The sequence below is a fragment of the Barbatula barbatula genome (assembly GCF_947034865.1).
Source record: "Barbatula barbatula genome assembly, chromosome: 1".
NCBI lineage: Eukaryota > Metazoa > Chordata > Actinopteri > Cypriniformes > Nemacheilidae > Barbatula > Barbatula barbatula.
The window spans coordinates 34,252,512-34,277,015 of record NC_136766.1 but is presented as its reverse complement, the minus strand read 5'-3'; the positions used below and the strand labels follow the sequence as shown (position 1 = coordinate 34,277,015).

The following is a 24,504-nucleotide window of genomic DNA, read 5'->3' as shown; positions in this document are numbered from 1 at the left end:
GTGTGGGGTGTAGACAGCAAGGCAGCGCACTGGATTTCAAAACAGAACCCGTCCTGTATATTTCTCAGCTCACTGAAGGGCTTTTGTTAACAGACCATTATTTGTACATCCACTTAAGGTCACAGTTTCCCACTACTTCACAACAGGCCTGTGCTGATTTATTGGCACCCTTCTTTGCCAAATAAAAGGAGGACTGTAAGTGCAGATGGGACATGTCTCAGGCAGGATTATTTGTACACTAGCGCTATTTAACAGGGAAAACATTGCAGCCTTTAGAAAGAGTCTTAGAAACTAATCACAGCACATGCCAAGAGGCACGTCACAGAGCGGGCCAATCCACCACAGATCAAGATAAAACAGACAGGAAGAAATGAGCTCTCTCGCTCTCAGACCAAACACACGGTAACCTGTCTGGAGCAACGTGTCCAAGCGGAGGAACATGTTATTGCTCATATGTGGCTTTTTTAGAGCTCAGGAGATTTGAGGGAGTTCAACTGTGTTTTATTTAAGTGTTAACTTCGATGTTTCTCCTAAAATTGCTTAGAAGAAACAAATGGGATGGTTGTTGAAATCCATGAAATGTGTGGAGGTGTAAATTAATGTAGATTGTAGATGTTAAATAATCTGCAATTGGGAACGTACTTCAATTTAAGATGTTCAAGAATATTGAAGAATAATATAATATTCAATAATACAGACTTAACAACCTGAGGTTTGTTTGAGACATTGTCGACATCTCTTCTGAAACATACGGAGACGGTTTCCATTTCCAATATTTTTGAGGTTTAAAAATGTTCTTTATCATGGTTTAATGTCAACTATAAGCATTCTTCCCCTTGAACGGCGTAAATATTGCTTTGTTTATTTGAGTTTGCCAACCGGCGGACTGATTTGAGTTTGGGAAACAAATATGGCAAAAGCGCTACTGCTAATGTTGCAGAAATTCCATTTGTCATTTAATGTCATGAAGTTGATATAGGCAGTTGATGGATCACGTGCCAATGGGCCAGAGGTCAACCTGGTCAAACTAGCAAACAACTTACTACCACTTACTGTACTTTAAAAGTTGATGAGGATGAGGTTTTCCAAAATACAGCAACCTTGGACTTCCATGACCTGCTTTTGCTGGCAGGGACAGGGGAAATAATTATGTCTTTGAAGTTTGCTTTGATCATGCGAGCAGTTGGAAAACAAACGCAAAAGAGTCGCTCAAAGAGTCGCTCAGTAAAAATAAACGCGAGGAAAAGACGATCGCTTTTTCTGATTAAAGAGCTTTCCACTCGGAACGGGAGCAAGACGGAAGGAGTGTTTGCTGAAGGTAGAGCAGAAGATCAAGAGGGACGAAAAAAAAGAGACCGCGAAAACTAATGCATGAATAAACTTTCCCGCTACATTCGGCTTGTGGGGCGCTCGTGATAAATATCTTGAACATCTCAGATTATACCAGCATACAGTCCAGGATACAAATCCATCTCACCTTGTTTTGTTAAACTCCCGAGGTTTGATTGGAGTAATTATTAGGCCCAAAGCATACTTCAGCTTTTGCAATGTAAAAAAAATATACAAAACTGTACCTTTAAGCATTGGTTTAAAGGTACACATTGGTCTTTAGGGTACAATAATGTACCCAAAAATACATTTATTATGTTTTGTATGCCTGTCCTGTAGAGGTACATAAAGGAACCCTCAAGGGTACCAACCCAGCGAGAGAGAAAAGTACAGTTTTGTACTTTTTTCACAGTGTGGGGTTTTCAATGTGTTTGATACCAAAGACACCTTAATGTAAGGGACCACATCATGACATTTAAAAGGCATTTATATTTTATAAACACCCAATGTATGCACTTACAATATCATATTATACCCTTAAAATTGGTTTTAATTCTGTTTTTGATGAAAACATTCCAGGATTTTTCTCAATTTAGTGGACTTCAATGGACTCCAAACGGTTGAAGGTCAAAATCGCATCTTCAGTGCAGCTTCAAAGGGTTTTAAATAATACCAGACGTTGAATAAAGGTCTTATCTAGCGAAACCATCAGGTATTTAAAAAAAATTACATGCTTTATAAACACAAATGCTCGCCTTGCTATGTTCATGACTTCACCTAATACTTAACTACGTTGAAAACTTGCACGTTCAACTTGTAAACACTGACTCGGTACTTCTCGGTACAAGCGTGACAGAGAAACAGAGAAAGCCAAGAATTTCTGTTTATAAAGCATATAAACCGATCGTTTTAACTAGATAAGACTGGTATCGCGAGGAATCGTTTGAAGCTGCACTGAAACTGAAATTTTGACCTTCAACTGTTTGGAGTCCATTGAAGTTCACTATATGGAGAAAATTCCTGGAATGTTTTCATCAAAACCTTAATATATTTTCAACTAAAGAAACAAATACATAAACATCTTGTATGACATGGGGGTGTTTAATTATCATGAAAATTTATTTTAAAAGTGAACTATTCCTTTAAGATTATTTTTAATGTGTAGTTACATGTACTGATTATTTATGCATGGAATTTTCATACAATTATTACTTATATATTAAAGTTTTAGATTTCAACTTAATCTATTTCATGTATTAATCACGTTTTGTTATGTTAATCACATTTTATTTAAATCTACTTTATTTGCTTATTTATTTTATTTGACGTTTTTACTAATATTTTACAAATGCTTAACATATTTATTTTTTCACTTTCTAACCACTGGGATCTGACATATTGCATATTATTATTATTTTTTGGTAAACTTTTGCTTGTTTTCATCGCACATGAATATGTAACCATGCAATATAAATGCAAATACTGTGTGTATCTATAGATAAGTGCAATAAATATATTGAGTACAGTTTTTTAGTACAGTAGCAGGACCAAAGAAAAGCTCTGGAAGATTTAAATACATACATAATATGATTAAATCTAAAGTGAAAACTAAACTGAAACATATTGTATAAGACCACATGCATCACCACAGAACTCGAATGAGACCTGAAAATTTAAGCATGCTAAACTTACTAAATAAAGTGTAATAAAGATTTAAATATCTCATTTTCCTAACGCTGAAATGTGCATATTATACAGTACCATCTCTGAGATAGCGTTTTTAAACATTGCCTGACAGGGAGGTCTCTTAAAAACGTGCTCGATAATTCAAAGGCGATCACTGATATATGTGAACAGAACCAGTCTTAAGGGTCAATTTTCCGAAATTGAGATGTAGTAAAAATTTGAGAAAACAGCCTTTAAAGTTGCCGATCAGAGACGCTGTAGCAGGTCTTTGTAAGAACAAAGTTATTTAAATATTCTTGTGCTACTCAAGAATCAAGGATCACATGTTTGTAAGGATAACGTGTAATATTATAGACATCATTTGAGTAAGCAGCCTGGGTTCTGATCACACAACTGGAAAACTGCTTATGCAAATGACCAAAGTGTAATAGAAACTTGAATTGTTGCACTTTGTTATGCCGAGTTTAAAGAGTCTGTGAAATATTTGCTATTTGTCTTTTTTTATTAGACCTGTAGGAGAAACTATCAGCCAAAAGCAGCGGGGTCATTGTCCTCGACCCAATTTTCTCGATCAAATTTTTCTTGTCTACTGCTTGTTGCTTTGTAATATTACTTCTCTAATCTCTGGTGTTGAGAAATCTGAAAATGAAATAATCTACGTTTATACATTTGATCAAATATTATTGCAGCGCAATCCTAAAGAAAAAACTGTTCTCTTTTAATTCTCTTTTAACGTCTATGGAATTTTGACCTTATCCGGGGGGGCACAGGGAGGTCCAATCAAAATCATTTTTGGCGGAAACCGGGTCCTAAAGAAATCCCTACTTGCTACTCCCACTCCTTTGGACCTTTTTGGTGACTTCTGTAAAAATCTTCACAGGTTCCATTGACACCAGCCTCCGCTTTTCCCTTAGCTAAAACTCAGCGTTGCTATGGAAACCTCGTATCCGAACAGTCTGTGATGCATCGAGCGGCGACTGATGGGAAACTAATCAAGGTGTAATTCCTAGAAGACTAATGATCTCAGGTCCATGTCAGTAATGAAGAGCTCTGGATGAGCGCCACAGCTATCATGCGGAGAGCTCGGCCAAACGGATGCCTGGCCGGAGCAAACACACACAGGCCCTTATATTCCTGAAGAGCAGGAGAGAACTTTGTAGTCCAAGTAGTCAAAAGTCTAAGATATGTCTTAAACCAGCTAACCAGTTAAGACTTCAAAACTCCTAAAAAAAGTAATCCTGCGATAACACAGTTGAGGAGCAGCGGATGCAGAGGACACCTCTGACATATCTAGTATATATATATTTCTTTCGCCGAACAAGTATCATTTTGTTTTAGTAATCTGCTGGGTTGCCTAAGGCGAAACAAGCTTGGATGGTGCAAGGCATCATGGGAGAATGCATGCTTGCTTGCTTTGTTTTGTCAAGTAATGCTGATATGTATGCCAGATTTCTCCATCACTAATACCACAGAGACATTGAAGACAATCTGTACATTATCAAGTAACACATCAGTGGAAACAGATGCAGGCATCATGACAGAATCCCCAACAGCGTGTGGAGGAAAGACTCTGTCAAGCAAACACTGATGTGTGTGTCTATCCCCCGCTCGACTGTCTCACGTCATCCATCAGCTACCCAGCCGCCCAACGGCAGGCCGGTTCTCTTACACACACCTCAACTCCAGATGATATCCATCAGTCTCAACAAGAACTTGCTAACGGAGGAAACAACATCATTAGCTGAGTTATGATCTCAAAAAACTCACAGCACACATCATGTCAGCTGTCAATTAAAAGGTAAATCCTTTACATTAAAAGAACCATCATCTTTTTAAGTACACAATGTTATGCAATATATCTTTCTCAGAAATACTTTTTGTTTAACTCATAGACATGATATCTAAAGAGCCATGATCTGCTAAGGGGTAATAATGAAACAACAGTTAAGTGTTGCGTCCCAATAAGCCTAGTTATACTATGCACTAAAATGACGTATATATTGATAGGTCACAACACGGAAAAAAAGTCTTTCGCTACTTCCATTTCGTGCCGACTTTAAAACTAGGGCTGTCAAACGATTAATCGCGATTAATTCAGAATAAAAGTTTGTGTTTACATAATATACGGTATGTCTCTGTAAACACACATATACAGTACATGTATATATTTAAGAAAACTATAAAAATGTATATATCATTTAAATTATTGTTAAATAGAAATAAAAACCTATAATTATTTTCAAAATATATATATATGTGTTTGTGTTTATAAATAAAAAAATGATATGCACACTACACAGACATATATTACGTAAACACAAACCTTTATTCTGGATAATTTCTACGAATCATTGTTTGACAGCCCTACTTGGCTCCTTCATAGCTCCCTTAAACGCATCAGGAATAACATTATGATGAATACGGAACGTGACACAAGATTTCAATGAAAACTAACTATAGATTATGCAACTCAACTCAACTCATGTATTACGTAAACACAAACTTTTATTCTGGATAATTTCTACGATTCATTGTTTGACAGCCCTACTTGGCTCCTTCATTGCTCCCTAAAACGCATCAGGAATAACATTATAATGCTTTATACGGAATGTGACACAGGATTTAAATGAAAACTAACTATAGAAGATTATGCAACTCAATATGGGTGACCTTAACAACAAATTCCACAACTAATGCATGTAGAGCTACCGTCGTGAAAGATCCACATTAAAATAAAAAAGTCTTTGAGCGTTCACCTCTGGCTCAACTCTCCCCAGCTTGAAAGAGCTCAACATCCAAGCCGATCTTTCCTTTAATATCATCAGGTCGTGGAGGTCGTCCCGCAAATCCATCAGTGGGCTTCTATCATTTAGCGCTCCGGATGGAATGCCAGGTGGCCTTTTTAGCAGTTTTATATCAGGCAGAAGTTAAATAAGGAAAGTGGCATGGAGGAACGCAGGCCCCGCGTCGTGTGTACCTGCGGGGCTCCGGCAGCTGTGAAGCGGCCTTTTCATCTAAAAATGTCCCCTAATTAAGTTAAGTCCAACCAAACCTTCCGTGACATTCAGTTATTCTTAACCCCCGCGCTCCCCGAGGGCCGACTGACCTATTCAACAAGCGGCACGCTGTGGATGTGAGCTGGCCGGATGCCGAGACCTACCCGGGTAATGCTGGGGGGATTTCCACTGTTACAATCCACAAAGTGTACGACACATGGATACCGTACATAAAAGATCTTTTGAGAAAATCATGGTCCATACAATAGAAGTCAATGTGGTCCAAGCACGTTTGGTTACCAACATTCTTCAAAATATCATATTGTGTTGCTCTGCTGTACATCAAGTAAATCAAGTTCCAGGCAAATGTGGTACACGTTTAATTCAGAGATCGTAAAAATCTAGTCATTGGCTAAATCTGATCATTCTTCCGAGTGTTAAAGGTTTATCTAAACAACAGTGTGTGAATAAGTGGCAGTGTTTGTAGATCTCCTGGAATGTTCTCCTAGTTTGCCAAATAACACACAAATCCATCCACCCCAACGAACACAAACGTCCCGAGGGTGGGTTTCCCAGGTAACACTACAGCTACATGGTTATCAGATTTACGATATCGCAAACCAGTCCAAAAACACGAGTCCACACACAGGATGAGAAAGAGTGGTGGCTGGGTTAAGAGAGAGAATGAAAGAGAGACAGAACCCCTGTGGAGCATCTGGGCTCGACGCCCAAATCTGAACGCAGGAAAGCAAAAGTCCAATTGAGGTCTGTAATGATCATCTTTAAGCTGCTGCTGCTGCGCTGTATTCAACACATTCTGAGAATCACGTATACCATTCGTCTGTGTAGAACACCTGGAGAAATCTTCTCATGGCCACTGAACCACAATGTCATGTGACTAACCACACTGTATATGTATACGCAGATGCCACAGTCGAATGCTCAAGACACATCAACACGCCCGCCATCTTGGAACAGTCAACGTTTCAGTTGCATTTGTCACAATACAAAGCATTGGGGTACATTGGTTATTTCATTTTCTGTTTTCAAATATAAAAAAAAAACCTAATCTCTGAGGTACTCTATTGCATTATTTATAGCATAACATGATCTATGTGCATTGCAGTAGGGTGTTTCATGCATACTTTACTTTATAATGCAGTGGCAGTTGAATATGCTGGTGTGTTTACCTTAACACAGCCCAAGCAAGCAGAACAGCGTGAGTTTTTCTGTCTTGTATTTATCAGAGGCTCTAGGGGGGTTGTGGGTGTACTTCTAATTAAAAATAAAGCAAAAAAAGCGAGAGGTCACCCACTGTCACCCAGTACATTACACTCACAACTGTTATTGTGCTAAGTTGAAAGGAAAAAGCATATAACCATCTGAAGAAAAGCACTTCAAATGTAGCTTTAATTTGTACTGAATAACAAACCCAAGACATCACAACAAACGAAAAAGAAACAGTGTAACACAAAAATAAAATGGCGACCAGACATTCTTCGAAAAAACTTCTTTTGTGACTTCTGAAGAAAGTCATACGGGTTCGGAAGGACATGATTTTTCATCTCATTAAATACACTCGGTATTACATTCATTTTCTTTTACATCGTTTATGCTTGTTAAACATCTTATTTCATTTGGAAAAACAATATTTGACATAAGTTTTGTGTGCTTTGGTTTCTTATTCCGCCAACTCATTTCACTTTTGGGCGTTACTAAAGGATAAACCTGTGTGTGCGTGTGTATAAGCAGGTGTATACACGGCTCTACACTCTGAAACGAAGCCAGCGCCGGGCAGTTCCCAGTAGAGTGCTAACGTGGCGTGAAATCTATGCACAGTCTTTCTTTGTTGCGATTCAGGTCTAATCCATCTGAGCTCTCTGTAATAAAAGTGACTGGTGGTTGCGACTGGGAACGTGCGAGCGTCCCGCGGATAAGCTGGGACACTAAATGCAGCAGCTATGGTAACCAAATACTGTCCGTGTGCCCGCTCATTGATGGTCATGTGGTATTTCATACGCTTTTAAAACCTTGCGTCCAGTGGCGTGCAAACAGAGAAGTGGAGGAAAATGTGAATATTTAGGATCCAAGACTTTAGACAACCGTCAGATTTGTTTCATTTATATTTAAACCGCGATATTTCATAGTATGCGTAAATCCCAACTATAAGGAACATGTTGTGTATTTTTTGTGTGCTGACAATTGCTTACACATATTTCAATTGTGTGCACATGCCCCATTTACACCTCAGGGTTACTGCACAAAAGTATGAAATGTTGGTATTGTATATCTAGTTGATTTACCATCTGCAGTAATTGCTTTCGAGTTGCAAGGTTGTTCGGTTTAATACGTTAATTTGCGCCAGCATTTCGAGTAAATTTGAGTCCCATGCACCAAGCACCAAGAGAGGACATAATCTGATCCCCGCAGCATGTTAAGAATGTCTTACAAAGCCTCTGTTCAAATCAAACCCAACGTATAAGCACCCCGACCCGAGAGACCACTCCGCTGGCATCCTCCACCCTTTTGTTATCTGTTCTTGTTTCTCAAACACTCTCGTTCCAGTGGAATTCCTTTGCAGAGCAATAAATTCTTCCAGGTCCAACCTTCTCCCTGCAGTCTGCGCTGGCGTACGGCAAAGTAAACCTAACCTCTGCCCAAATTCAATATGTAACCTTCGATATTTTAGAGGTGTTTTTCAACCCGTCATTGATACCGTGCAAAGCTAACGCTCTCCTGCGCTCCGGCTCTGGCCTTCGGTGTGATTCTGTAGCCCCGGTCTTGTTATAAGCAACTCTCTCGTAATGTGACGACGTTCGGCTGCGACTAATTGTCGAAGTACGCGAAAAAGACGTGCTCTAAAAAAAAAAGACTGCTAAATCGACGCACTCTTGAAAGACAAGGCAAGCGAGATCCAGATGGCTGGGCTGCTCCATGAGCCACACCTGTTGTCCAGCGGGTTTGAGACGGGAGATGCGCACACACAACAGAGTGCGCATATGTGTTGGAACGAGGCCCCTGTTTCCAAAATGTGACCTTGGGTGAACCTGAGCGCAGGGAATTGACACAACAGGTGCGTGGCCGTGGCCGGGTCTTATAAGAACCCTAAACAAGCTGAGAACAGCTACAGCCTACCACGTAAGGAAAGAAAAACTCACATATTGAAGATTTCGTGAGACAAACTCAAAAATGTGTTTGCATTTTAGCTAGAAATAATCTAGTGTGCATTGACATAATGATATAATCCGGGGTCATCTGTATGTGTTTGTGTGACACAATCCAATTTCCCGAGCAAACATTCATCCATACAGGTTACATTGTTCATCGAAATGTTCAACGTCTGATTAATACAGATGGACGGAAAGGTTGAAAGGACGCACACGGTTCTTGGATATCACACATGGCAGCTGTTATGCAATGCTTTTACGTATAATGGGTGAATGAGGGTGAAGATTTGATTGCCATGTCATGAAAGGCCTTTAAAGGGATAGTTCACCCAAAATGAAAACTAATTTATACATGTGGTTCAAAACTTCAATGGAAGTCAATGGGAGAAAGTAAGAAAGAAAGAAAAATATGTTTTTTTTAACTCTTCCATTCTTAACCAGGACAAAACGTCTTTTAAAAACAGAGTTCTTGGCACGTTTCTTCCACCAAAACCAGCATGTTTAAATTCCTCTCTATCTTGATTCTAGTCTTATCAACCACATGACACGTTGAGGGTTGAGAATAATTGTATCTTCGTGTGAGTATGAAGGTGGTTGGCAACACTGACCGGAATGAGTCATTTTATTACAACTCAGAGAATTTATGTCAAAAGCCTGTGTTGGGCTTTATGAAGTTAGTTGATCTTATTTTTATTTGTTTTATATTTTAAACAACACAACATGCGAGAACCAATTGCATACCTAACTTGCCGTGACACATCAAAATCGCATTATTGAACCTGCAATAATACTTTTCATCAAGTCAAACCCCGACGTAATACTTAAACTTCCCCCAAAAATGAAAATTCTGTCATCATTTACTCACCCTTGCGTGTTCCAAATCTGCATAAATGTCTTTGTTCTGATGAACGGATAGAAAGATATTTGGAAGAATGCATATAACCAAACAGTTCTTGGCCACCATTGACTACCATAGTAGGAAAAATGACAGTGGTCGTCAAAAGTACCACAGAACTGTTTGCTGTCCTACATTCTTCAAAATGTCTTCTTTGGGTTCAACAGAACAAAAAACATATCTTTTCCTGCAATGGGAGTCAATGGTGACCAAGAACGGTTTGGTTACTAGCATTTTTCCAAATATCTTTCTCTGTGTGTTAATCGGGAACAAAAAAGTTTGTACAGATTTGAGTGAGCAATTGAAAAATTTAAATTTTTGATTGTACTGTCCCTTTAAGCCTGAGGCTACAGTCAAACCTTGGTACAAAGGTTTCCAGAGTACAAGTAGATGTGTCATATTGATTAGCATCTCAACTTTGGCATTAACAACATCCAGTCTGGCAATATGTCTTGAGAGAGTCGAGAGAGTTATTCAGAGATGTGAATTTATGAAAATAGCGCATTAAAAATAGATCAAGCGTGTCATTGAGTAAAAAAAGGTGTTATTAACGTTAGCAGGCAGCAGGGTGATGAAATGAGTTTCGAGCATTCAGAAAGAATTCAGCCTTTAATTATAGACAATTAACACACACACTTTACAATAGTGCTCTGCAATAATTAACATTTCAATAACATCAAAAATATGATCAAAAAAGGATTCATTTTGAATTTACAAAGGCAATAGGGTCACTGACAATTGTAACTTGTGATCTGGAACAACACACAAAAAGAAGACATGTACAGATCCTCACTGTAAGTACAGTAGACTACTGTCCCAAAGATGGTCTACTTTACATGCAATAGAAAATCTCCAGTCGATTATAAATTGGTCAATACAGAGTTCCAGCATGGCTAAAATATCATGTATATTACTACACTGCATGGACTACTGTATATGGATAAGCGTATTGGGACGCCCCTTTCTAAAATGTTCGACTACACTCTTAAAAAATGTGCTTCAAAGTGTTCTTTGATACCTCAGAATAACCATTTTGGTTCTATAAAGAACCTTTAACATCTGAAGATACTTCCTGTTTCACAAAAGGTTCTTTGTTGCGAAGAAGTTTCTTCGGAATATAAGAAAGTAAAAAAGAAATGGTTCTTTAAAGAACCCTTGACTGAATGGTTCTTTGTGGATCCAAACGTGGTTCTTCAGATTATTAAAAAAAAGAAAGAAATGGTTCTTTAAAGAACCTTTGACTGAATGGTTCACTGTGGATCCAAAAATGGTTCATCAGATTATAAAAAATAAGAAAGAGATGGTTCTTTAAAGAACCTTTGACTGAATGGTTCTTTGTGGATCCAAACGTGGTTCTTCAGATTATAACAAATAAGAAAGAAATGGTTCTTTAAAGAACCTTTGACTGAATGGTTCACTGTGGATCCAAAAATGATTCATCAGATTTTAAAAAATAAGAAAGAGATGGTTCTTTAAGAACCTTTGACTGAATGGTTCTTTGTGGAACCAAAAATTGTTCTTCTATGGCATCGCTGTGAAGTACCTTTTAAGCACCTTTATTTTAAAGAGTGTACTTTTGTCATTTCACTGGCACAAATCTTAATGTAACAGCATATAATGGTATTCTAGAGAATTGTGTGGTTGCAATTTTATAGCAACAGGTCGGACAGGACTCTTTTCTATTCCAATAAGCCAGATTTAAATTTCAGTAATGATTCAGAAGAGAAAAAGGCCATTCAAAACTGATGCAACAAAGATGGAAACCAAATTCTAAAGAATGGTATTGTATGATAAAGCATTAGTATTTGTTTTGATTGGAATTACTGAATTAGATAAACATCTGTGTATAAGGTCAGTGTGCCATAAATGAGTCTTCTACATAGCCGAATAAATAGCCAAACTATGGCACACAACTCAAAGTTGGCTTTTCCAAGGTGCACACTTTTTAATAACCAGAAGTTTGAATCTCTTGACCCGAATTAATCAGCACCTTCCAAACCCATCCATTACAAATGAGTCTGCACAGCATCACGTCTTTTCAACCGAGCACTTCTTTTAGAAAGTGCTGGACTCGCTCTAAGTGGAAACGCTGGCATTCGCAGGCTGCCCCGAGCCAAAGAGCTCCAGATGGCTAAACTCAAAATCTCAAGCAGGTAGCAAAATGAAAAAAGAAACCTTTACGGGTTCTAATATTATGAAGCATTGTCCGTCGGGCAGTAAGGCCGGGGAGATGCCCAGAGGGAACATGTGCTTTATCTATTAGTTTAAGCCCCGTGTCTGTAGTGGAAAGCCTCCCGTCTGTGGCTAACCTCACCAGGCAGATCCCTGGATGGTATCCACCTTCCTTTTGGCATGGGAGCCGAGAAATAACATGCAGACGGCTAGGCCCTTGGCATTTTCTTTAAAAAGAGGAGGCCTCCACCTTTCCGACATCCTTTGACGCTAAATATGAAACGTCAGTCGGCGTAAAGGTTAGAAAGACATGAAAAGATTCTCTGTTGAAATCATCGGCAGCCGCACGCATACATAGTCAAGGGCGATGTTTTGGCACCCTTTCACGTTTATCAGAGCTGATATACAACAGCGGTGCATTAGTATGAGCGGAGATGTCATAACAACAGGAAGCAGCGCGTGTTTGCACGCTTGCTGAGCAACCGCAACGTTCCCGTATTAAATCACCATAATACCAAGCGATCTCAGTCAGGGATGCCAAAACGTCACAAACATAACAACTGGCCTGGAAACAGCCAGCGGTGCTAGACTGGACAGGTTTCCATAACGGGCCCCAAAACAGTTTGGTGGCACACAGTGTCTTGGTTAATGGCTCCCGTGGCAGGCGTTCAGAAACAAACAGTCAAGCTTTACAATGCCTGTAAACTCGTGTGTACCTGGCTGTACCCGGACCTTCTGTTAGAGGAGCTCTGCTGAGACAGCCTGATCGTACCGCGTGGAAACGATCCAGAAGCCCCAGAACCACCCTTGACAGTCTGTCATTCATATTACTTGAGTGAACATTTTGGATTCAGGATAGTTTGGGTAACGGGTGTTCCCTATTGGCCTGTAACCTTACTCTACATCTCAGAAATGATATCTAATCGTACATTTAACATCTGCTTAATATGATGCAAAGGACTTGCATCTTTAAAACTGCAATGTGAAATAACAATAACGTATAGAGACACACAGTCAAGCATAATTAATTACTCTTAACTGACTAGTGCCAAACCAGTCCACTTGGACGACTTGTTATCGAGGTCACTTTTTGTTGTAGAAAACTAATGCTATAAAATTGACGAATATTTACGTTCCAAAATCTAGTGAGCTGCCTACAGAATTTTAAGACATCATAGTATTCTCAACGTGAAGGCTGTTCTTAACAGTAGGGTTATAAATAATACTGTCTTTTTAGCCAAATTCTACCTTTTGCATCCTTTCCAGATAATGCAATCCCAAAATGCACTGCAGCACTGCAACTCAGTGAAATTCATCCAATATATAAAGTGGGTCAAATGTTGATTCAGAGCATATTACTTGTCAAGAGGTGCTGGCTAAGTAGTGTTCTGGTGTCTCATTTATAAAACTTTGCGTAGATTTCACTCTTAAAGTGTGCGCACGCACAAAAAGACGATTTAAACGCCAGAACCTAAATAACTATTAGTCAGGTGTGTACGTGTATCTCCACCCAACATGTGGAAGATAAGAGCCAATGGACCACTGAGTTGGATTTTAAAAGAAGATTATGATTAAGATTTATGAAACATTTATCATCGTGATATTTAACGTATGAAATAGAGTGACATTAAATGGGTGTGAGGCATTAATACTTATAATCGTTCTTCTCACATTTGAGTTCACCATCTGTGGCGCCAATTCCCCTCCAGAATGTGCCACGCAAGTTTGTCCAGTTTGTTTTTAATAGATCACAACCTTTGCGCGGAAAGTGGCGTACGCAAGTCTACAACGTATGTTGTGCGTACGCAACGATTATAAATGAGTCCCCTGGTCATCCCTTCGGTTTTAAATGCTCACTTACAAGGCAGCATCCCATGTTATTTATTTTAAGAGCTGTACCTCATTACCACCATTTCTCAGAACAGCACAGTATTCAATCACCACATGATTTTGCATCTCTGACCTGGTCGTCGTAGCGATACGTGAGGTACTGCTCTTCGGTCGTGTCTTCCAGAAAGCTGCCTTGTGGCGAAAGTGCAAATTCAGGAAGGAAATAAGCGCTCTGCGTTTGGTCTGCTACACCCTGTAAAACATTACCACAGAAGCAGAATTACTTAAACGGATAAAAGTACCGTGGACATCATTAGCGGTTACAATTCAGACATGTCGACTAACAAGAAGTCAACCATGAATGTTTATACTCAAATTACAGATTGATCCAGATACAAGAATTGTGTGCAAATTTGAAAGAAAATAACGTGTATGCATTAGTAAAAAAAACTAACCATCACTGGTACACAATTGGACACAAAACATTTTATGAGGTAATTTATTCAGTAATGAATTTACATGAGAAAAATATCTGTCAAAACAATTACAATAACACATAAAAACACACATACCTTGTAATGCACATTTTAAAGCACCCTTATATGAATGACTTTTATTCAAGCGTGCTGCTAGTATACTTGAATTTATATATTTTAGTATACTAGTCCAATGATTTACTCATTTGGTGAATTTACATACTTAAGTATATTATTCCACTCATTTAGTATTTAGAAAAATACTGGTAATCTACTTTTTACGTCCTTCTCAAAAATATAATTATAAATGGAGAATAAAAATGATTACATTGGTAGTGTCCTAAAAATGTGCTACAAGTATTGAATTGGAAAACTGTCAGTATAGCTACTGCAGTGAAACAAGTGTAGCAAACAACCTAAACAGTAGTTGTTCATATTATAAACATTTCAATTACAATTCTGCATCCTTTTTCTATCCTAGTTTGCATGTCATTTACAGTGGAACACAAAATAAGTGGTTTTACGTCCATACAACGGAAGTCAAAGTCAATTTCTAATCCCGTATTGAATTGAAACCCTGTGTACATTTAAGCATGAATTCAGACTGCTTCCAGACTAAACAAGTCTCATTTGTCACCTGTCTTGTCCCTCCGGACCCCGTAAACACTTCACCATCTGTGTCCCCCTCAAACACACACACAAACATAGACATCCTTCAGCTACTGACTAAGTTAGCAGGGGACATCTCCTATAAATTCCCTATGAGGCTCCAAAGCACCTCCAGGGGCCCACACAGACTTACTATAACAAACTCTGATGTGTGAGCAACGGAAGTTGAGCAGATCAAAGATTGAAGCTCGGCCATCTCTCATCAACAGCAAGAGCAGAAACATGATGAAGGATGATGATGAGAAACAAGGGCAACACTGCACTCAACTCCACATGAAACCACCCTGACAGACAAACAATAATATCATTCAAATGGGTAATAGGTATGACATTTATTTTGTACCTAAGAATAGAAACAGTGGGAGGTTCTCAGAGCTGTAAAGCCCTGTGATGATGTTCACAGTCTGACATTTGATCCCCCTAAGTGCCCAAACCAAGAAAGACATTTTGGAATGGCAGCGGGTCTCAAATGTCCCTTTGAAGAAACATTACAAGTGCCACGTCTGCTTCAATAAACAAATCTTAAAGCGATAGATAGTTCACCCAAAATCATTCTGTCATCATTTATCCACCCTAATATAATCTAAGACCAGCATGACTTTTTTCTTCTGTGGAACACAAAGGAAGATGTTTTGAGACAATCGAAGTCAAAGGGGCTCAGTTTTGTTCTTCGATATATATTGATGTGTTCTGCAGAAGAAAGAAAGTCATACAGATTTGGAACGACATGATGATGAATCCTTTTTGGGTGAACTATCCCTTTCATAGTGTTACACAACTATTTCTGCATAAGCTTAACTCCCATTTTGGTTTTCGACGGAAGGAACGTGACCGAATTTCGTCCATCTTATCGCCACATTCAGTATGAATTATGCACTTTTGTGCACAGGTGTGCTTTATATGTGCCAAGGGATGTTTTATCAGACGCTCTATTAGGGAACTGTCGATACATTGTCTCAGCAGGGCAAGCCGGCCAAATAAATAAAGGACTAAGTCCACAGCCACGAAATGAGTTCTAGCTCTGAAGATTAAAAGCGAAAGATTCTGCCTTGGCCGGAGCAATGCTTAGATTCTGTCAGAATGAGTCTACTCAACCATCTGGGGCAAACTCAGTTTGGGCCTTATGGAACGAGACCTCAGACCAGGTCTATCCTTAGATAAGCATTTTACTTTGAACGCTCGGTGCCAAAGATCAATATAGTCAAGAGAAGATTTAATTCTTCATTGAAACATACAGCGAGGGTTCTTTGTAAAAGCAAAGTCAGGTTAACATCTGGTCAGTCAAACATTCCATGACTCTGAAGTCAGTGGGACAATAAAGATTCAACATTTACTTTAAGGGTACACGTCTTGTCTGTGTGGGTGGTATAAGCTACCGCTACATACATCTGTATCATTGGAAAATCGTAACAACTCCCAGAACACGTTTGCCATGTAACCAATCATATAACGGCCCTCAGTTTCCATTTGTTCAGATTTTTTGGTGAAGTCTTATAAAAAGCGTGTCATTATCGTACTTATAGTCGCAAACTCCAAACATAGCTCAATCCAGAATGAAAATGTAATGGCGAAAGTGTTAAACATTGGCATTTTATCAGTCCCAAATGCAATTTAATCTGTGAAGCTAGGCATCACCTCCATTGACTTCCATTTAAACACAAAAGTCTCTGGTCTCTCTGTTGAGTAACTTTGTGATATCCCCATGGGGCAGAGGCTCTAGTAAAGCCCCTGTCTGGACCAGGTGTTTGCCTTCTCAGATCCCAGTGTAATTCTGAACGCACTGAAGAGAAGTTTACTGCCGTTCTGCTCATTACAGATTCAGTGTTAGAAAACAAACTAAAAATAGTTGCCCCAGAATGGGAACCCAACATAAAACAGAGGCGGTTGGCTTTGCATTAAAACAAAGTTGTGAGGTGTAAATAGTAACAGAAGCCTACAGTATGGTATGGTATGGTTCGGCAAACCCTGATCCTGATCTGGCTTGCTTGTAATGGAAATTATAAATTGACTTATTTGTTATAAAAACCAACTGTTTGCAACTTTTGTAGCAAAACAAAAAAGGAACAGTTCACTCAAAAATGGAAATTCTGTTATCGCTCTCTTACCTCTATGTCGTTTCAAACCCAAATGCATTATGCTCCTTTACGAAAGACAGGTTGTATTTCAATCTGGTAGTATTTGTTTAAATGTGTTTACCTTCATTACAGATAAACAGGGTTTTAGGAACTGTTTATGTAATTTGCACTCCAAATGTTTTAAAATGCACATATGTAGATCAAGAAAGTCAATTAGATCAAGGGGGGTCTGTTTTTTGGGGGGGGACAAACTCGGTTTTTGGACCTCGGGAATGGACTGTAGTCTGACAGCCAGGTCCTTGGGTGAGGTAAGATCTCGTGACAACTACATCTTCCAGGCACCTGTGGATGAAGCCGGTGACAGATATAATTCATAGTAATCTGTGTTAACTCGGCGTGCCGCAGCGTCTTTGAAAAGGTTCCAATCAGCATGATCAAAACCGCCCTGCAGGGTTGAGCTTGCTGCCTCCGGCCATACATCCCCATAACAGAAGAGGCTGGCATGCCACGCAGAGATTAATTCTTCTCTTAGGAGTTCTTGTCAACAAAATGACAACCTTTGCATGACTAACTCTGTGCCAGTTGGAAAAGCTGAAACATTCTGTCTTACTTTACCGCAATGCGATGCGATGACAATTTCTGTGATTGCTGTGAATCTACGTTGTAAAGATGTTGATGATACATACTAAAGCCACAAGTTACCGCCCAAGGGAGAAAAACTTCAAAGCTAAAATACCCAAAGTAATGAAATTCATTGTGCTTTCATTAGCCACTGTTGCTGGATTGTTTTGCTGGTAAAACCCTCAGGCTGTTCAGGGAATGCAGGTGTTAGAAGACCGTGCCAGATATTTGATCTCATTATGAAAGCAGGAATATATCCTCGCTAAGAGGTCAAGCAGAATAAACACAACTTTTTTTGTTGTACTCGATATTCTGATGAAACAAACTTTGCGATCTTCAACTTCCTGGGCTGTACGTCTGTACGTAAAGCTTAATCTATTCTACGATCTTCTGTGTGCCAGCCCTCCTTACCCTAAAAAAAGAAGTGTACTAAGTGTGCTATTATCTCAAATAGGAAAGTATATTTTTTGTGTACTCAGAAATATGCTTAAAATGAATGATTGATATTTTTTCACATCATTTCCATACTTTCTTATACACTTACACGTTCAAGTGTATTCGGTAACACAATGTTATAACGAATGTACAGTAAAGTATGATGTTAAAACTTGCAAGCGCACTACTTAACTTGTAGTTTAATGATGGTAAACTTCAAAGTGTACTTTCGTAAACTAACAAAATGTGCGAAGTAGTAAACTATCAGTATCCTCAACATACCGTTGATGTAAACTAGTGGAGTATTCTTAAAAGCATACTTTTATAAACTAAAGTGGGCCAATTTAGTCCTAAAGTAGTAGCCTATTAAAATAGTACACTTACGAGTATACCACTATCTGTCATTACTATACTTAATACATAAAGGGAACCTAAAATATACTGGAACATTACGTTTTCTTAATAAATTGATTTCAAGTATACTTATTTCTGTAATGTAGCATTACCTCTGCTGTCATAAGTCTTTTAAGAAAATGATGTTATCTACTCTAGAGCCCTTTAATAAGCAGGGGCTCAAGAAGTGGGAGGTGTGTGTCATGGTAACAATGTTAACACCTGTGACGAATTTGCCCGTCGCATGCCAGCATGTGTTTCTGAGCAACCGGGGTAAAACTCAGCAGCTGCTCAACAAACAGTCGCATTCATGTCTCTAAACCTAACGTACTTAAAAAATCAATGAAACTTTCAATAAAAAGTTACAAAATTCAATAACAACCCAGATTACCAAAATGCAATAAGGAAATGTGTACATCACATTTGAAAAGAAAAGAAAACAAAAGGAGGTTAGGTGACATATACCCTAGGTTATGATTAACTAAAGACCCTGATGACCACTCCACGAGAGGTCAAGTGACGCGTTTAGAGGAATTTTGAAAGGTGTCTAGCTGACCTTGAGGATTGGATCTGCTAACAGCTGATCCTGTTCTATTTGGGAGCGTACAATACTGTAATAGCAACCATAATATAGAATCATCTCTGTATTCATATTTTGCCATTTTGAAGCATTTTACCCATCACAGCCACACAAGTGCCCAAAAAAAGCTGTTGCATAAAGTAAAACGCATAAATTGTGTATCTTTTTGGAGAATGCAATCCCACGATGCAGTGTGACAAAATCATGTAAACAACTCCTGAAGAGATGAATAAAATAAGCATATTAAATCAACACCAACTGTTTGAAAAGGTTGCTCTGTATTTTAGCCGATCGCCTGAGCATGTCACCTGTCATTTCATGTGACTGATCACTTTAAAGACACAGTAGAATGATGTCAAGCAGCTATTTATTTTTAAAGAATGGCATTTTTGGGCCCACATTCATTCCTGGTATGTACAAACAATAAATAAATGGTAGCACTTTAAACACCCCTTGAAATGCCTTAATTTAAACTGAAATTATTTGAAGAAGAATGATGCTAGTTTAGTCAATATTTTGGAGAACAGTAGTTTATAGACATCTTCTTTCTCTTTAGCCAGTAGACAGCAAGGCGGTTCACAAGGAGCAAAAGTAGTTAACAGATAATAATCTTGTTGCTGCAAAACCTTGGTGAAGGTTTCTACAACTGACTCACATACTGTTGCAATGCAGCCAATCACGTCTGAACTTTTCCGTCTGAAAGAGTCTGGAACAAGCCAAGATAACCCACATTACCCCTTGACCCGAAAGCCTCTTCTTAACCTCCTTAACAGTTAACGCTTCTTAACAGTTCTTATCACCCTCGCCTAAAAGCACACAGCACGCCACATCGGACTCGAACCCTCCGCCAAACCTCTTCTGTTTCTAATCTCACCCCATAACACGTCACCTCAACGCCACTCCACATCTAATCACAACAAAACGCCGCCGTCTTCCCTAAAAAAATCCCAAATCCCGTTTCCTAGGTCTGTGGGAAAAGTCCGGCCTTGGCCCAGCAGGAAGCGTTGAAGCGTTTAATGGTCCTTACATCCATAACTCACACTTGTCCATACCACCCAGATGAAAGGGGGGGTGGTTAAGGCAGTAGATATAGTTCCATCAACTTTATTATGTTTAAAGTCCACAAGAAATAGAAATACCATTCTCATGTTCTGGTAACAGGTACACATGTCCACTTTATTGCAAAGCGATGTATGTGTCAAATAAAAATCCCAGTTTGGAAAGTGAAAAATCGTGTGTGCTAGCGGTTCGACACAAGCCCCTGAGGATCTGGACGTGTAATATAATAAAACGCAAATGATTTCCCATCAATCCCAACAGTCACAATTTCCCGCTCCACGCTGTAATTGCATTTTGATTGCGTCATTTCATTTTGGTTGTAAAACGCTGGATGTTTGTCGAGAGCAGGAGATAACAGACGGCATGAGGTCAACGAACGCTGAGCTGTTTCTGGATATCATCCATATGCAAATTCAGAAGTCGCTCGAGGCGTTTCACTGCTGTGGAGACGGAATACTTATTTACTGAGAATAACAAATAGCAAAGGTGAAAGCATACGGTTTACACTCCATATAAAGCTTGTAAATAAAGTTGTATCAGTTAACATTTATTTATGTCATTTGGTAAATTGTACCCCGAGTTTGGTATAAACGCGCCCCCTGAGATTTTTGAACGGTCAGTTTTGCATGCCACCTCCAAATAATGAATTGCATCTATTAATAGATATATAGATAGATAAATATTCAATTGTTTTATTGTATAATAAAATAAAATAAAAATTCTGTCCAATTTTGTTGTACGTGAATTTTCTTAAATACAAATTTGTTAAATGGGTCGTGTAGTTTTGGTGGCATTTAAATAAACCGTATGAGACAATGACATCTAGCAGTTGAGCTTGGTATTGCAGTCTAAATTGAAAATATTGGAGAGGCAGGTTTAGCCAAGAAACGGTTCTTCGCGATTTCTTTTGATTGGAAATAATCTACAGGCGCTCTATTATGTGCGAATGTGTACAAAAACTTAAGGGCAGCCAACAAACGCACGCATGCGTAGTAATGTTTGCTTATGCTGTTGCTTTTAAACAGTCTACCGTGCAATAGCTAATATCCTCAGACGCTGGTGACGCTTTTTAACCCCTTTGGCTCCTGCAGGCTATGCCCCTTTTCATAATGCAATAGATTTTTGGAAGTCCCATCCTACATGTTTTCTCATTAAACACATGGAAATCCATCACATTAAAAAAGTAGACTGTGAGTTGCCAACAGTATTACATGTTGACTCCTGTCAGATCAGTTTATTTAGCAGCTGAAATGTGTGAAATGTCTTTAACGCCAAAACACTTTGAAATGTCATCATTTTAGATGTAAGACCTTGCAATACAGATGCCACCGTCTCCATCTAAAGCTGCAAGAATCGTGACTAGACTTATGAATGGCTTCGTAAAATAAGTGCCAGGCCTTGGTGTCAAGAGTCTTATTGCCATGTCTCGGGGGCTGCGGGGGGGTGGTCCATCCAAATGATTCAGTGATTAAGCGGGTGCAGAAAAGTCAGCGTGTCCGTTTACAGCTGCTTGAGTGAATGGCCACACAGTGACTGTCAATGAAAGAGCCTTTCAGCTCAACTCACGGGAGACTCCGAGGGAAAGAGCGAGAGAGAGAGGGACGTACAAACAGAGAGAGAGAATTCATCAAGAGTAATATACGTCAAAAGATAAAGAATTATTCACAATACGTGATGTGGAACAGTTTTAAACGACATACAACGACAACGCCTTTTTGCATTTGTGCATAAGAATCCAGCACCTGGTGTTCACAGCAAATTGTGAATGTCGCACATTTCTTAAATTAAGTTGATTCTTAATAAAGTCTTTATAACAATGTGATTATTACGCTTCACAGGACACATTGTAATAGGGAGCCGCAGAGATGACATAATTTTGTACGCAAAATATTAGAAGCGTGTTAGCATTTTAGCATTTCCGGTTCCATCCCCCCAAAGTCTATGGGTTTTTGGTAAATCGCCTGAAATCAGGTCTGTGGTTATTTTCACGTTTGAATCTACTACATAAAACACACCTGCGCTCGTGTTTTCTATCACTTTGTGTCTTCGGTTGCTAACAAGTTGCTAAAAGCGACTTCTTCCTTTGGCGGGGACGTTAGACGTCGTCGCGCATATAAATCTCACAATAAAATGCAACATGGGCACAAATCTCTCAAAACGTGCATGCAATTTCATTCACATAGTAATAACTTACGAGGGAACACATTTTTAAATAAGTTTGAAAGAGTTTTCAGAGGCTTGGTGGTGGTGACGTTGATATCGAGCGACCTTAAGTGTAGTCTGTTAATAGCATCGTGTTAGCTTTTTTAGTTCTGGTGATTGTATTCCGGCTTCAAAAGTAACAAATATTGTCGCTCCATTCTGTTTTTTAGATTTTGTTTTGGCGATTTAATGCGATTAATACACATTTATCTCTTTGCTTTGTTTCTAGCATCACTTGTTCAACCTTCACTGACGTCGATACCAATCTGTACTCGTATTTGGAGACTGGTAAGCATCTATTTTGGCTCCAAAACATTACTTCAAGTGCCACTTTAAAACAATGTTTGAAGTTCATAAAAGTTGACTTCTTTGAAACACTATCCGTAATACAAAATAAAAGATGCATTATGGTAAATGTCTTTCCTATGATAGGTTCTACATTAAAAACTATAAAGCAAGGAGACTTTGCCTCTCTCTCTCTAAATGTCACTTGGGTTTATCTGTTTATATCTGCTATTAAATTCACATGTTTATAAAGAGATAATTCAAGGTTATTTTGGGATGTCCAAATGCTGTGGAGCCAATGTTGGCTTCTATTGATCCTCAATGACCAAATATACAGTTGTAAGAGGCCACTCGGAGCACACACAACCGCTCCTGTGGTTTCCAGCGGTAAAGAAGCCTGGAGCCGTTTTCTTTGCCCCTGTTTTAAGTGTCAGCTGTTCAAACAGACTGAAGCTCAGCCGCGCTGAGAAGTCACAGTACAGCGACACAGATGGAGAAAACCTTTCAAGGCCCCTTCAGACATCTCCACGGAAAACACAGAGCGTCCGCTTGCACAACAACACATGATCCCCTGAGCTCAATCTAAATGAATTTTCGATCTAACAAAAAGATCAGCTGAAGACAACAACGAACGACAAGTGAAACTTTCAATCCGGCTACATTTAGCATCAGATTAAAATATCGGCTGTGTGACTCCGCCGAGTGATTTTTGCTGCGGACTCTCTCATCCAGCCACGGCGAGCTGTTGCTGCAATACGTTCACGCGAGATAGAATTTCACGACGCTGCTTCTAATTCTCATTTCATGTTTTGTTAAGTTAGCAGCATGAGATGAAAGCTTTCTTGGCATAGTTTAGATCCGTTAGAAAGGCAAACAGGCCGGTTACGCGGAGAGCTAACGTGCTGAGAGGCCCGCTGCGTCTGTGCTGGAAGAGACCCGTGTTAGTACAGCTAAGACTGCGCGAATGGATGGAAACAAAAGAAACGGAATGAAAAGTCCTGTCATCATTGACTCGACGTCAGGCGGCAAACCTGCAAGTATTTTTATTTCGTTCTAGAAACACATTTAAAGGTCCGGTCAGTATGATCTGGCGGCAAGGTTGTGAATTACAGCAAACCGCTCACTCAACCTCTCCCTTTCAAAACACTACGACGGCTGACAGAACATGGTCAATTACACGCAAGGGGACCCGCGGTGTGTGTAGATAGAAATAGCTCATTCTAAGATAATAAAAACATAACGCTTCGTTGTGTGAGCTCTTTATACACCGCTGAAGACATAGTTATGGATATTATATTGCACTTCTATCAAAAGATCATCCCCAAAATATCACACAAAGTATCACAAAGGCCCTTTTAAACCAAGAACAATAACTAAAATGATAATGATAAATATATATATATATATTAGCATCCACACTGTTTTGTTGCTTCTTTCCTGCAGTTTCACATTTTAAAATGCATGGCCCCTTTAAATTCATGAGGATTTTTGTTAGCTGTTTAAAGTTGGCTATAGGCGACTCTACGATTTAATATAAATACTATGTCTGTTAGGAGAAAGCTAAAACAATAGGCTCATTTACGAGTCCACCTACAGCGTGATCCTTAACCACATTATTTATGAATCTATAAATT

General features: G+C 39.1%; 1 protein-coding gene across 2 annotated transcripts in view; it reads right to left on the bottom strand.

Annotated features, from left to right (window-relative positions):
• Window positions 1-24,504, bottom strand: part of adamtsl3 (ADAMTS-like 3) — a 102,450-nt gene that overhangs the window by 73,369 nt on the left and 4,577 nt on the right. For both annotated transcript variants that reach the window (XM_079460268.1, XM_079460267.1), the window contains exon 3: window positions 14,209-14,328. In XM_079460268.1, coding sequence (XP_079316394.1) covers window positions 14,209-14,328 — 120 coding nt within the window. The remainder of the gene's footprint in view (window positions 1-14,208; window positions 14,329-24,504) is intronic.